Source organism: Polypterus senegalus, chromosome 4 (assembly GCF_016835505.1).
Source record: "Polypterus senegalus isolate Bchr_013 chromosome 4, ASM1683550v1, whole genome shotgun sequence".
NCBI classification, from domain to species: domain Eukaryota; kingdom Metazoa; phylum Chordata; class Cladistia; order Polypteriformes; family Polypteridae; genus Polypterus; species Polypterus senegalus.
This window is the reverse complement of record NC_053157.1, coordinates 59,732,459-59,746,451: the sequence shown is the minus strand read 5'-3', so window position 1 is coordinate 59,746,451 and position 13,993 is coordinate 59,732,459. Positions and strand designations below refer to the sequence as shown.

General features: G+C 38.4%; 1 protein-coding gene across 2 annotated transcripts in view; it reads right to left on the bottom strand.

The window, feature by feature from the left end:
* The window catches only part of cemip2 (cell migration inducing hyaluronidase 2), a 180,536-nt gene extending 168,275 nt beyond the window's left edge, over positions 1–12,261 (bottom strand). The window contains exon 1 of one of the 2 annotated variants that reach the window (XM_039750731.1): positions 12,028–12,261. In XM_039750731.1, coding sequence (XP_039606665.1) covers positions 12,028–12,060 — 33 coding nt within the window. In that variant the 5' untranslated portion in view covers positions 12,061–12,261. Of the gene's footprint in view, positions 1–11,658; positions 11,763–12,027 lie in introns of those variants that run through there. The other variant, XM_039750732.1, reaches the window with a different exon arrangement.
* Between the last annotated feature and the right edge of the window lie 1,732 nt (positions 12,262–13,993).

The following is a 13,993-nucleotide window of genomic DNA, read 5'->3' as shown; positions in this document are numbered from 1 at the left end:
ACTCTAGGATCTTTGAAAAGAAGGGACTTTAAAATGTTTTTATATGTTATAGAAATGCTGTCTGAGTCTTCAAGACTGATCAGTATTTACTCTGGAATAGAAATAGGTGGCAGATGAGGAAAACTGGGCAGATTCTGTTGAGTAAAGTTTATAATTTGAAAGTAGTGGAAAACTTGTGTTGATAATTAATTTTGAAATATAATTGTAGGATGCAAACACATGATCTATATACAAATCTGTAAGTTATTTAATCCCATACGCTTTCCAAACATTAAAAAATGTGTAATTTTGAGAGGGTGAAAAAAGGTGGTTATCATGTATAGGTGCAACAGATAAAAGCTTCACAGTCTTGAAGTGCTTTCTTACATTGGTTCCATATTCGGAGTGAATGAAGGACAAATGGTTTGTTAGTATATCAACGATAACTTGTATAGATTAGGGTACAAAGCAAAGAATATAAAGAAGTACTGCAGGATTTTATATTTCTATTGCAGACCAAGCTTGCACGTGTTAACCTATCTGCATCAGTGTCCAGATTTTTATAGCTTGCATATTTGCTACCCAGTAATAAAGTTGAAAGTTAGGAGTGCCATGCCACCTTCTGCTTTAGGTCATTGTAGGGTCACCCTTAGGATGCGTAGATGAAATAAATTAGGTTATGATTAAATCTAATTTCTTAGAAAAATATTTGTTAAAGTATATGGGGATTCTTTGGAATAGCAAAAGAAGCTTGGAAAGGATATGTATCTCAACAGTGTTGATTCTCCCTGCAAAAGTGAGATAATGGGTAGACTATCTATGCACATCTTGTTTAAGTTTTTCCATGCAGACAACAAATTTTGTTAAAAACAGAGCTTCATATTTACTTGTGATGTTTACCCCTAGGTATTTAAACTGATCTGTGATAATAAAAGGGAAGGTGTCTAGTCTAATGTTGTGTGCTAGAAAGTTCACTGGAAAAAGTACACTTTTATTCAAATTAATTTTGAGTCCAGATATTTTTTGACATTCTGCTAGTGTTCTTAGGTCTGTAAGCCCAGAATGTTGTGGGTCTGATATATATAGTACCATATCATCTGCATATAGTTATATTTTTTTTGTTCAAGTCCTTCTCTGATAATCCTCTTTATCTCAGATGCATTTCAAAAGTGAACAGCCAATGGCTCAATGGTGATTGCAAAGGGCAGTGGTGACAGGGGCATCCTTGTCTGTTGTTAATACAAAATGAAGCTTCCAGACTGGTATACAGTAGTTTAATCCATGTACATATGATTGGGCCACACCCAAATTTGTGCAATGTGGTAAACAGGTAGTCCCATTCAACCTTATCAAATTTTTTTCTGCATCCAAAGTTAATAAGTTCTCTGGGGTGTTAGACTTAATGGATGAATATACAGGTACAGTATTACATTAAAAAGGCATTGAAGATTGGAAGCTAAGTGTCTGCCTTTAATAAATCTGATTTGGTCTTGTGATATTACTGAAGGAAGTACTTTCTCAATCATTCTAGCTAGAACTTCGGAGAGTATCTAAGCATTGTTATTCAGAAGGGAGTTTGGTCTGAATGTTGCACATTATAATAAGTTATTTTTCTTAGGAAAGATGGCACTTAATTGCTTGGTGAAAAGTTTGAGATATAATTTTATTGTCTCTGGTTTCTATAAAATGTTCCTAATAATAGGGGAGCTAACTTAACTTAAATTTTTTTATATAATTCAGCAGGGTAGCCATCAGGGCCTGCTGCTTTCCCACTCTGAAGTGAGTTTACAGGGTTTAGTAATTCAGAAAGTGTCAGAGGTTTATCCAGTTCCTCTGCACCTATGGTATCTAGCTGTGGTATCTGTACTGCATCACTACACTGTAGTATCTGGTTTGTTTTTTTTTTAATTAGTAGAATATACAGACTAGTAGAATATACAGTACTCTGATTCCCCGCTATATCGCGGTTCAACTAGCATGCCCCCACTACATCACGGATTTATTATTATTACTAGGGGGCTCTGACCTTGCTCGCTTCACTCGCCCACCCCTGGGTTTGGTTTACCAGATAAATAATTTAAAGAGATTGTTATTTTCATGGGAATTGTTACATATGCATTATTTTCATTTTTACTTTAAAACTTTTTTAAAAAACAATTTGTTCTTTATTTGCTGCCCCGGGCGTGGTTAAATCTTCCTCGCGGGACTTAAAATGCTGCTTACATTGTGAAGGGGGTTCTGAACGCATGCTAAAGAGATGCGATTGGTTCAGCTGCTGTCTTACTACTGCTGCTACCAGCCAGCTGTGTGTTCTGTTTGTCGCGCTTTGCGTCAATCACTTAAAAGCCTGTAGAGTAGCTGTCCTTTTGCTACTTGCGTCTCTGCCGCTAAGGAGAAGCGCTCAGATCATCTGCTGGCTTGCTGCAGCTTCAGTGTTCTACTTGTCGTTGTTTTAAGAGCTGGGAGCACCTGAATTTTTCTGCCAAAAGCATTCCAACAACGTCTAGGTTAGATGTCCATGAACTTGTTTTAAATTGTTTGTAAGCAGAGCATGATGTGCATAAGTCACCGTATCACGGCTTTTACTTCCTAAGCTTGTAATGTCTGGTCTTGTGTGTTGTCAAAGTGTCTCTCCAAGATGATCTGGTTTTGATTGCTTCGCTCAACCATCCTGAAGACGTGTTAAGGTCCTGCCATTTCGCGTCTCACCCGCTCATGTTGTGAAGGGGGGGAGCTGAACTCAAGCTAAGGGGTAGCGGACGGATCAGCTACTGTCTTTGTGCTGCTTCTGCCAAGATGCCTGTTCTGCTTGTTGCTCAATCATTTGAAAGCCTGTATAGCAGTTGTCATTCTATCTCACGAACTTGTCTTGCGTGACGTTAAAATGTCTCTCGTGGGATGTCAAATTGTCTTCCAAGAGGATCAGGCCTCGTCTCCCTGATAAGATTTTTTTTTTTATAATAAAGAGATGTTACTCATATCCTTAGCCTGACATCCACATATAATATGTGTTTACAAAGTGTATTTTAATAAGTTTACATGTGTTTAAAGTGTGTGGGAGGGGTATTTTAAGGCTTAAACTATCGCTGGAAATAGAATAATAGAAACCACAGCATAGAGAGAAGTGTGTACATTGCTTCTTACAGGAAAAGGCGATGGAAAAAGTGCACTTGAATAAAAGTGCACTTTTGTTATACTTTTACACCAATATATGTTCCTGTGTTTGAACGACACGGGCAGATGGGGAGTGTCTGATGATTGCATATAGCGCCGATGTTACTGCTTTTTACCATTCTTTCCTCTGCATGTCCTGGAGTACAAAAGAAACAGCATACAGCAACATGCGGGGACTGGCAGGAACACTCAATAAAACTGAAAAAAAAAGAAAAGCAAGTGACGGTGAGATACGAAGAAGGCAGCTTCACCAGCGTTTGTGTGTCAGAGCCCGGTTGGTGGGGGGCGTTAGTATGCATCGTGGTACACTGCAGAGCTATAGCGCATCTTTAGTGAAAACAGCCGTGTCAGATGGGGTTGTATGGATTGATTCTGAACGCGACTGAGAGAATGAAAAGTGAATAAAAAACCTTTACAAGGATCATAAATTGCACCAGCTGTTACAGACTGAAATCAAATGTATGCTTTTATTCTAAAACAGTAAGACTAAGAGCAGTTTACTTCTCAAAACGGAGGGGCGCAGGATCGAACTTGTGACCTCTTGATTCCCAAGCGGGGGCTGAGTCTATTGAACCACGGAGGCAGTTACAATAAACCGCTGTCAATGTCGCATGTTAAGGCGGCTTTTTGTTTCTGCAGTTATATTTTTGAATAAAAGCACAATTGTGTTATTCTTGTGAAAATGTTTCTTTGCTATTTGGACTTCAGGCTTCATACACTATATAGTTTATGCCTACATTTTGTCATCTACTACTAGAATATAAAAACGTTTCTGTTTTAACAATGTGTTGACACAGATTACTGTAGAAACAGAACAGACATGAAATGCGTGTGTTCCAAACAACGATCTATTATTTCCACTCTAAAACTCCACTTCACTCCCAGATACTCAATCAAGCTGAAGTTCATGCACGTTCTAAATTGGTGGGGGGATGGAATAGCCGGCTGCTCCTAGCTTCTCTTTATCAGCACATTTAGAAGACAAAGTGCACTGGCGGAGAGGTGTGAAGGGATTTAAGAAGCAGTTTAAGGTGGGACAGAATTACGAGTTTTTTCGTAGGCTCTGGTAATTCTAGTGTTAAGCAGTTGAAGTGCAGACTTTCAACTTTAATTCAGTGGAGTGAACAAAATGATTGCATAAAATGTGAGGCAACAAAAGCATTTTTTTTAACACAATCCCTTAATTTCAGGGGCTCAATGCATGCTCAATTGGGTTAAGATCAGGTGACTGACTTGGCCATTCAAGAATTTTCCACTTCTTTGCTTTAATAAACTCCTGGGTTGCTTTGGCTGTATGTTTTGGGTTATTGTCCATCTATATCATGAAACGCCGCTCAATCAATTGACTGCATTTAGCTGGATTTGAGCAGACAATATGTCTCTGAACACCTCAGAATTCATTGGCTGCTTTTGTCCTGTGTCACATCATCAATAAACACTAGTGTCCCAGTGCCACTGGCAGACTGAAAGACCATTTAAAGGCTCAGGACACCTTTGCAGGCATTTGAGTTAATTAGCTGATTGCACTGTGATACCATGAGTCTACAATATTGAACTTTTTCACAATATTCTAATTTTCTGAGATACTGAATTTTGGGTTTTCATTAGCTATAAGCCATAATCAGCAAAATACACACCTGAAATATATCACTCTGTGTGTAATGAATCTATAGAATATATGAGTTTCACTTTTTGCATTGAATTACTGAAATAAATTAACTTTTCGATGATATTCTAATTTATTGAGATGCACCAGTATGTAGTATGCACTGTCACAGACGACTGGGGTTCTGACCCGGCAGGGACACCTAAAAGGACCAGAAGGTCGCAAGAATAGTTTCCGGGCCACAACGGGCAACCGGAGGGCAGGAGAGGCCAGGGGTGCCTCAAACCTCATAGGACTCGGCAAGATGGCGGAGTAACCTACCAGGGACCCCCGGAGTGCTTCCTGGGCAAAGGGCAGCACTTCCGCCACACCAAGAAGTGCTGCTGGAAAGACGTCATTAGACACCTGGAGCACATCCGTGCATGAATAAAAGGCTATGCCTTCCAGCAATCTGAGAGCCAGAGTCGGGAGAGGGAGTTGGACAAAGCTCCCAGGAGGAGAGTAAAGGCAGCTAAGGACTGAGAAAGGACTGAATTGGGGTGATTATTGCTGTGTGCATTGTGTGGTGTTTTGGGACTGTGTTTATTTATGAATAATAAACGTGTGAACTTTATAAAGGTGTGGTTTCCGACTGGTGGTGTCCGGGCAAGTCTCACAGCACTTAAACAGACATCCGATTTTAAAGGTCATAATCCCTAGATGTAATTGACACAGGATATAGGATTTTGCTACTTATGCTGCTCCTATGAACTGGTTCCTTCATTAGAAGCTGTGCAAAGGACTTTTAATAAATATCTGGCGGCTTTAGAAGAAAGTAAGGACAATACTGCAAAGTGGCTTTGATTATGAGCAACATAGCAATATCGTATTTAGCAAGACTGCTTCACAGATCAAACAGAATAGGCTTTCATCCTGAGCTGCTCATCATCTTTGTATGGAGTTTACATGCTCCTCCTGTGATGTTGTAGTTTTCTCCTAAGGGACTCTAATTTTCCTCCAACAGCCCAGAAATTTAGCATTAACTGCATTGTTTAAAGATATCGATGGCTTGGCACCCTGACTTGGTAAGCAAAAAATGAATAAATAATTTACAAATAACCTTTACGAAGAATTGTAAACAATATGATATAATAAGTGTAAAATGTTAGTATTCTAACTGGTAATAAAGAAACTTTCATTGGTAAGTTATACGTTTTTAGCTTCTCAAATTCTGCATTAATTTTCTTTTGCCGCTTATGCTCTCTCATGTTTAATTCAAGTCCTTGCAGTGGTTGCTACATTATTTTTCTATACATAACATTATTACATTTATTACTAAAGTGAGCATGCACCACTTCAGGCTTGAATCCTGCCGAGATAGAATTTTTGCACAAAAGACACCAAGTTGGGGAGTGGGGTTTGTACTTGGATGTTCTGTATATATGAAGAAAGCACTTTGAGAAGTATATGCAACACCGCCATAAATAGCAGATAATCAGTCCATTATTAATCATATATATGGTTAAACTTTGCAGAGTAGTGGCTCTGAGGTAGGGATTTGCACTGGTAATCGGAAGATTGCCGGTTCAAATCCCGTAAATGCCAAAAGGGACTCTACTTCATTGGGCCCTTGAGCAAGACCCTTAACCTGGAACTGCTCCATCCTGGATAGGACGTCACTCTGCATCCAGCCCTGCACGTAGGCCCTCTAGTCAGCAGGGAAAAACCTGAATGCTGGTGGCAGAATCGGTACTCCAGCCACCATTAAAAAAAAACACCTCACACTGTTCCACTCCATCTGAAATAGTGTGGTACTGAGGAGTTAACCGTTGCATGGCTGCACTCAGGTCCTAATCTGGGATCCTGAGTTGATTTGAGTTGTGGTGGGTGCAGCAATGTGCTGTATCAGTGTATGCTCCTAAACTTTGCTTTATCAAAACTCTATGCATTCCAGTCTCCCCTGCACAGCCAGATTTATTAAGCTGTATGTCTTAACTGTTATTTTCAAACTCTCTGCTTCAGTTTTAGACTGGACTTGTTTACAAGAAAAAGTAAAATCAACACAGTTCATCTACCCATTCTTATAGTGATCTACTTTAATTCTTTTTCTTAAGCCACAGCTAATTAAACCTACTGAAGAAAGCCCTTGTGCACACACCCACAATCACTCACATAGGGCTAAATTAGAGCATCCAGTTAAACAAATACAGAAAAGTTTTCAGTTCAGAAGAATAACTTACATAGACACAGGGAAAATGCTTGGTAACCGTCTTTGAGGAGTTTGCCAAAGATTTAATACCAGCTTCTTGTGACTGTGAGACAACATGGTCAGCCACTAATTTTGTATGTAAGAAATCAAGAAATATTTTAACTGCTTCTATGTAAAGGGAATACTGCTGTTAAAAAGCACCTTATTTGTTTAAAGTGTTTGCAAACCAAATACATGCAATACACCACTTTTAAGTTCATTACTGAATCTTTGCGCATAACAATGTGCTTGTACTGACAATTCATAATTACAAATTTTAATCACTGCCCAGCACTAATTATTATTATTATTGAAGATTTGTCAATTTAAAAATTTAAACATTATGTTTTTAACCAAATAAACAAAACATATAGCACTAGGGCTCTCGGCCTCTATAGACCTTCACATTACCTCAAAATTGATCCAAACGCAACATATGCATACCGACACCTTTTTGTTAACCAAAAAGGCACTGCTAATCACACATGTGGTGATTTAAAATGAACCTATGTTCCCTCCATGTGCAGCAGATGTTGTATTCATGTGTATTAGTAACAGTTATCACTTGTTATGGGTTTGTGCACTAATAGTTTTGATAGTATTGATAATTCTTTTTAATCTGTTAAATTCACTTTGTGATGTGCCTGGGTCATATATGACCAAAATATTTATTTTATTTTAAAAAGGAAACAAATATTATTGCTAATACTGTGCACTGTTTTGTTTTTATGCACTTCGTGATATGCCTAGGCCAAAATGTTTATGTCTGTATTTCAAAAGAGGAAAAAAAAAGTATTGCTACCACCTCAGATTCTATTCAGTTATAGCCTTTTCATTGTTGTTATGTACTTTTTAAAGTGCCCATGTCAGACGAGACCAAATTTAAAAGGGAAGCAAAGAATAAACATTACTTGTTTTTCAATACATTTATTTGTATTGGTTTAAAATTTGTCATTTCCTGTTAAATTTCTTGGTTTGAAAATCTGGCCCAACTAAATTTGTAATTGAATAGCCCTGATATAAGCATTTTAAAGCATTTTCAGCACACTCAGAAGATGTGGAGGAGGTGCTTCATTACATTAACTAGTTTCTTCAAATCTCTATATAATATTACATTAGTCTAATCCTAAAGCCTATACCAAAACATAAATGGCCACACTTTGTGAACCACTCTTGGATACAATACTAAAAGCATATACATTACACAGACAGTAGATATATTTGGATGGACACTCCTTTTGTTGTTTATGTCCCCAGTGCTAATTCTTTGCTTGCTATACACACTGGCCCAAAACCAGATGTCCAAGACTGTAATCAGAGTTCAAACAAACACCCACACACAAGACGGTGTTATCAAGCATGCAGCAGGTTAAGGTTCTTTGTGACTAGTCCACAATTAGGAGATAAATGCTTTTTCAGATTTTCAGCTAATGAGGTTTTTGCCACCAGTTTAAGAAAAACAAATTACCTTTTCTGAATTATCACTGAAATTTAGTGCTGCAGATATATTCAACAGATTACTTTCTGCTTGACTTTACTGTATTACATTTTCTAATATTATATGAAGGTACTGAACTTTTAAAATGGGTTAAAAAGAAATAAACAAAGAAAATCTATTTAGTTTCAAGAACAAATTAATAATTTTTCAAAAGGTAATATTAGAAGTATAATAAAAAAGTCATAATTTGTTTCCAGAGACTAGAATTTTGACTGAACAATCGGCAAAACCTACACGTATGTAACTAAGCAATACGCAGCCTCTGCTATTGATCCTTTAATATGATTACTATAACACTGCTAACTTGTCTCCAAATGTTAACAAAATATCCATAACATAAGGTCCTTGTGTTTTATAAATTAAGTATTATTGAGAAGGCAGGATTTTTTTTACAAATGACCTGTAATGGCTATGAATATTCTTCAAAGTAGGTGGCCACAGAACTGGATAGGTTGGTACCTATAATCAAAATACTTAGTAGAAATTCAAATTGTTACAACACATTTCAATATTTCTGTGTGTGTGTGTCTCTAGACACAAGCAAGACTAAAAACTGTAATAAATCAATAGAGTTACAACCCACCGCATTCAAAAATGAATTCTTCCACCCATTTCTATAGTAATTTTAGCTTTTACTTTACATTTGCCCACTATGTAACCTAAAGGATATCATGAAAAAATGTACCTTCATGCGAGGCTTACTGAAACAGTATACTAAATCAATTTCAAAAGTCATTTTCCTCACTCTCACAACTATTCTGTTTCCAGTCTATTTTCAAAAGCATAGTTATATGCACCTTTGTCTAATTAAACATGTGAAAATTGTGATGAAACAGAATACTAAACCAACTATGAAACGTACCTGCCCCATTCTCCTGTTTTCAGTACTTATCCACAAAGCGTCCAGGAATGACACAGGATGCAAGGCGCACTGGACTGCTCTGAACTAAATAGCAAGGAGCTCAGATTTAAATTTACTTTAAAACCTGTGTCAAGACATCCTTTTAATTCAGGAGAATATAAACAATTTGCATTTCAACAGTGGTCAAAGTTTCAGTAATAAAGATGCAGCTAGATGCTTGAAAGAGGTGGCCATCCTTTCTAAAATGTGCAGAACTAAGTAATAGTTATAGAGTGCCTGAAAATTTGTCCAAGTTTTTGATTTTTCTGAACAAAAATACTGACCTTCATTATTATTTTCTGTGATCTATTTTTAATTCTCTTCTGAAACAAACTATGGCAATATAAAAAGGCCATTTTTTTTTCTCTTTCCACTTGCAATAAAAGATATGGTGGCAAAATATTTCCCCACAAGTAAATGTGCACAATCACATTCAACAGCATTTGTCCTTTTACATAGAAGTTAGACTTTTTCCAAAAGAAACTCAGTTAACTTTCCTAAAACTTTCCTCACTATCTGATGCAGATATTCTACTCATTAGTTGCAATAAAGATACAAAACATATTTCTAAAGCATGTGTATTTTCAAGGTTGGAAAGTTGGAAATTTCATTAGATTTTCCAATAATGGGTGAACGTTAGCCTATTCCCAAGTTTGGCGAGTCATAGCCTAATTCAGTTCAAAATATTGCACTGTACTTGTTTCTTTTGATCCAAACTATATGTATGTATGGATATCCTAGCCTGTTTCCTTGGGTTTCATGTGTTCATTACGTCCCTTCCCTGATACCCACTGCAATAAAGTCTTTGCTTATTATACAATAGTGGATCAGACTAACCTCTAATCCTTTAACATGATTTTGCAGCAACACCCAATGAAACATTACTAGTTAACCAGTTTTAACTTGCACTACACTGCTAAAACTATCTCATTTTGCTCAAATTGAAAACACAAATACATTTTCAGTAACTGTGCAAAGGATAATCTATTCAAACCAGCTTAGTCCAATTCAGTGCCAAATAAGCCTATCACAGTATCTTCAGGCTCAAAGAAGAAAGCAGTCCTGAACAACACACAAGTCCGCTGCAGAACCCTCTTAGTAAAAATTTCACCATACTCTGTACATATATACAAGTGAACTAATTCTGCACATGCAAATACCCACAGGGGCAGTTTGGAACTGCAAACTAACCTAACACACATCTGGGAATGTGGGTGAGAAAACCCACACAGACACAGGGAGGGAAGCAAACAACAGACAGAGAACCAGGTGCAGGAGGGGAATCAAGGGCACTGTAGCCATGAGGCTGCAGTAAAGGATGTCTGGTTTTAAATTAAATAAAATTGCATTTGCTTTACAAGGAACAACTTAAAATATGTTTTAAAACCTGGCAGACTTTTACCAATATTATCCTGGACTAATTGAACATACACCTTTTCTAACCTTTTAAATATTTCAATATTTTTAGGTGAATATCTCATCTTGCAGAGATTTCCACAGGTGGGCTGGGGAGTCGGACATAATACCTTTTATCTTACTAATCAATGATATAAACATTTTATATAAATATAATACAAAACAAATTCAAAGTTACAATAAACATCCAACAGGCAATGTGAAAATCATTTAATTAATTGAAAGCTTTATTTTTAAATAATGTTGGCCAATACGTTACTAGTGCCAAAGGTGCCGTTTTTGAAGTGGAAAAAATAAACATTCGATATGATACTTTATGGACTGATCCTATCCTGGAGCAACTCAATGCCAGTACCGCTGCTTCTGGCTCATTCTGCAACTTGCTGCGTTTACGCTAAAGGCTGCCAAACCCTGGAGCTAACCCCAGTAGGTAAGAGGTACAAACTACTAGACTTGGTAAACACAGCTTACTGACGCTTAACATTTATGGGTACTGAACATTACCTCTTCAGTTGATGGTGTCGATTGAAAAGCCTCAAAGTTTTGTTGTTGTTGATTATCCACTGACAAAAGGCACATGGGACCAAAAGACACCAGCTTTAAATAAATAGGCTGTGTAACGAAAGAGAAGTCTATAAGAGGCAGATTGCGACTGACTTTCAAATACGTACGTACCCCAGCCTCTGGCACAAAAGTGGTGTTCCACGACACTAGCAATCGTCATACTGCACAGATCGCGCGTACTCTCTTTGAACTGAGACTGCAAAGCACATGCGGGCTCTTTAAATCAGTCGTGAACTCTTCTACAGGAGTTAGTGAGATGTGAATTCAACAGTCTGCTCATACGAGAAACGTACCTGTTTGAATTTAAAAGTCTATAAGGTATGCAAGTGAAATGCCGTTCAAAGTCGTACTGCGGATCCCAGCCGTTCGGGTCATCGGTACCATAAACCCATTCAAATGAGGTTCCCTTCAGTCAGCTTGTCAGCGCGGCCATCCCGCGCAAGTAAAACTCTCCTAACTACAACAAAGGAATCATTCTTAAAAGCGCTGCATTTGAAAAATAAAACGCATTTGACGAATACAAGCTAAAACTCCGTCTTACATGATAGACCACATTCGCCTCTCGGTGTTCTACTCGACGCACACATTACGCCTGCTTTGGATTCGCTAGACGGAGAGCTGCCGGGTGCCGCGGCGGACAGCTCTCTCTCAATCTTCCTTACCGTCTCTGTAACTCCGCCGCTCCCCCTAGCCATCAGCTCTCGGCGTTAGTGTCGGGTCGCAGTTGTCCCTCGGCTTGCAAGAGCCTCCTGTTCGATTTCCAGCTTTTTATTCACATGTTTCTTCGCTAAGTCCCTCCGATACCAGCCCCCACCGTAAAAGCTGATCGAAAAGGAAGTGAGACATGGGATTTGCTTCACAGATTGACAACAAGAGGGAGGAGTGGCCTCGTCCGCCCATTCTCTGCCCAAGGTGTGTGCGTGTGTCTTTCTTCAGCGCTAGATGGCTGACGCCACGTGGTGGCAGCATTCGCCTTGTTCTGTCCATAAAAGGCAACGAAATGAAATGAACAAAAAGCCGCTGATGTAAAGTGTAATGTGACTTGCTGAAAATTTACACTGTAAGCATGTCGTTTCGCCTATACGGTCTTTAACATGCCCTGCTAAAGAGGCAAGCCTTAAAGGTTAATGGCAAAAGACACGCAAAGTTAGAGTAAAGCGAAGATACAGTCGTGGCCAAAAGTTTTCAGAATGACACAAATAATTGGTTTTCACAAAGTTTGCTGCTTCACTGTTTTTAGATCTTTTTGTCAGATGTTTCTATGGTATTCTGAAATATAATTATAACCATTTCATAAGTTTCAGAGGCTTTTATTGACAATTACATTAAGTTTATGCAAAAAGTCAATATTTGCAGTGTTGGCCCTTCTTTTTCAAGACCTCTGCAATTCATCCTGGCATGCTGTCAATCAAGTTCAGGGCCAAATCTTGACTGATGGCAGCCCATTCTTGCATAATCAATGCTTGGAGTGTGTCAGAATTGATGGGTTTTTGTTTGTCCACCCGATTCTTGGTGATTGACAACAAGTTCTCAATGGGATTAAGGTCTGGGGAGTTTCCTGGCCATGGACCCAAAATTTCGATGTTTTGTTCTCCAAACCACTTAGTTATCACTTTTGCCCTATGGCATATTGCTCAATCCTCTTGGAAAAGGCATCGTTTATCAACAAACTGTTATTGGATGGTTGGGAGAAGTTCCTCTCAGAGGATATTTTGGTACCATTCTTTATTCATGGCTGTGTTCTTAGGCAAAATTGTGAGTGAGCCCATTCCCACACATGAATGGTCTCAGGAAGCTTTACTGTTGGCATGATACTGGACTGATGGTAACGCTCGGCTTTTCTTCATCGGACAATCTTTTTTCAGGATGCCCCAAACAATTGGAAAGGGGATTTATCAGAGAAAATGACTTTAACCCAGTCCTGAGCAGTCCAATCCCTGTACCTTTTTCAAACTATCAGTCTGTCCCTGATGTTTTTCTTGGAGAGAAGTGGCTTCTTTTTTGCCCTTCTTGACACCAGGCCATCCTTCAAAAGTCTTCACCTCACTGTGCATGCAGATGCACTTACATCTGCCTACTGCCATTCCTGAGCGAGCTCTGCACTGGTGGTGCCCCGATCCTGCAGCTGAATCAACTTCAGGAGACAGTCTTGGCACTTGCTGGACTTTTTTGGGCGACCTGAAGCTTCTTCATAACAGCAGTGTAAATAGGTTTTTTGGATTTAAGTTCATTTTAATGGCAAAGAGGGACTTTGCAAATAATTGCAATTCATCTGTTCACTCTTCATAGTATATTCAAATTGCCATCATAAAAACTGAGGCAGCAAACTTGTGAAAATTTAATATTTGTGTCATTCTCAAAGCTTTTGGCCACAACTGTAGTTGTGTTTTTGGCAACATTATTATGGCATAGAAAAGCATGCTATTCTTCTTCTTTTTTATTGTTTAATTAGAGTTTAGGAGCTAAATAGCCATTTTTGTACATTATTACCAGTATACAGTAATACTGTATTATCTAGGCAGTGTGACAGATAGGGGGCGCTGTCATCCCCTTGAACCCTCAGATCAGACACCAGGTAAAAGACCAAATATTGACTTTATTATAATTACACAATTGCACAAAGCACCC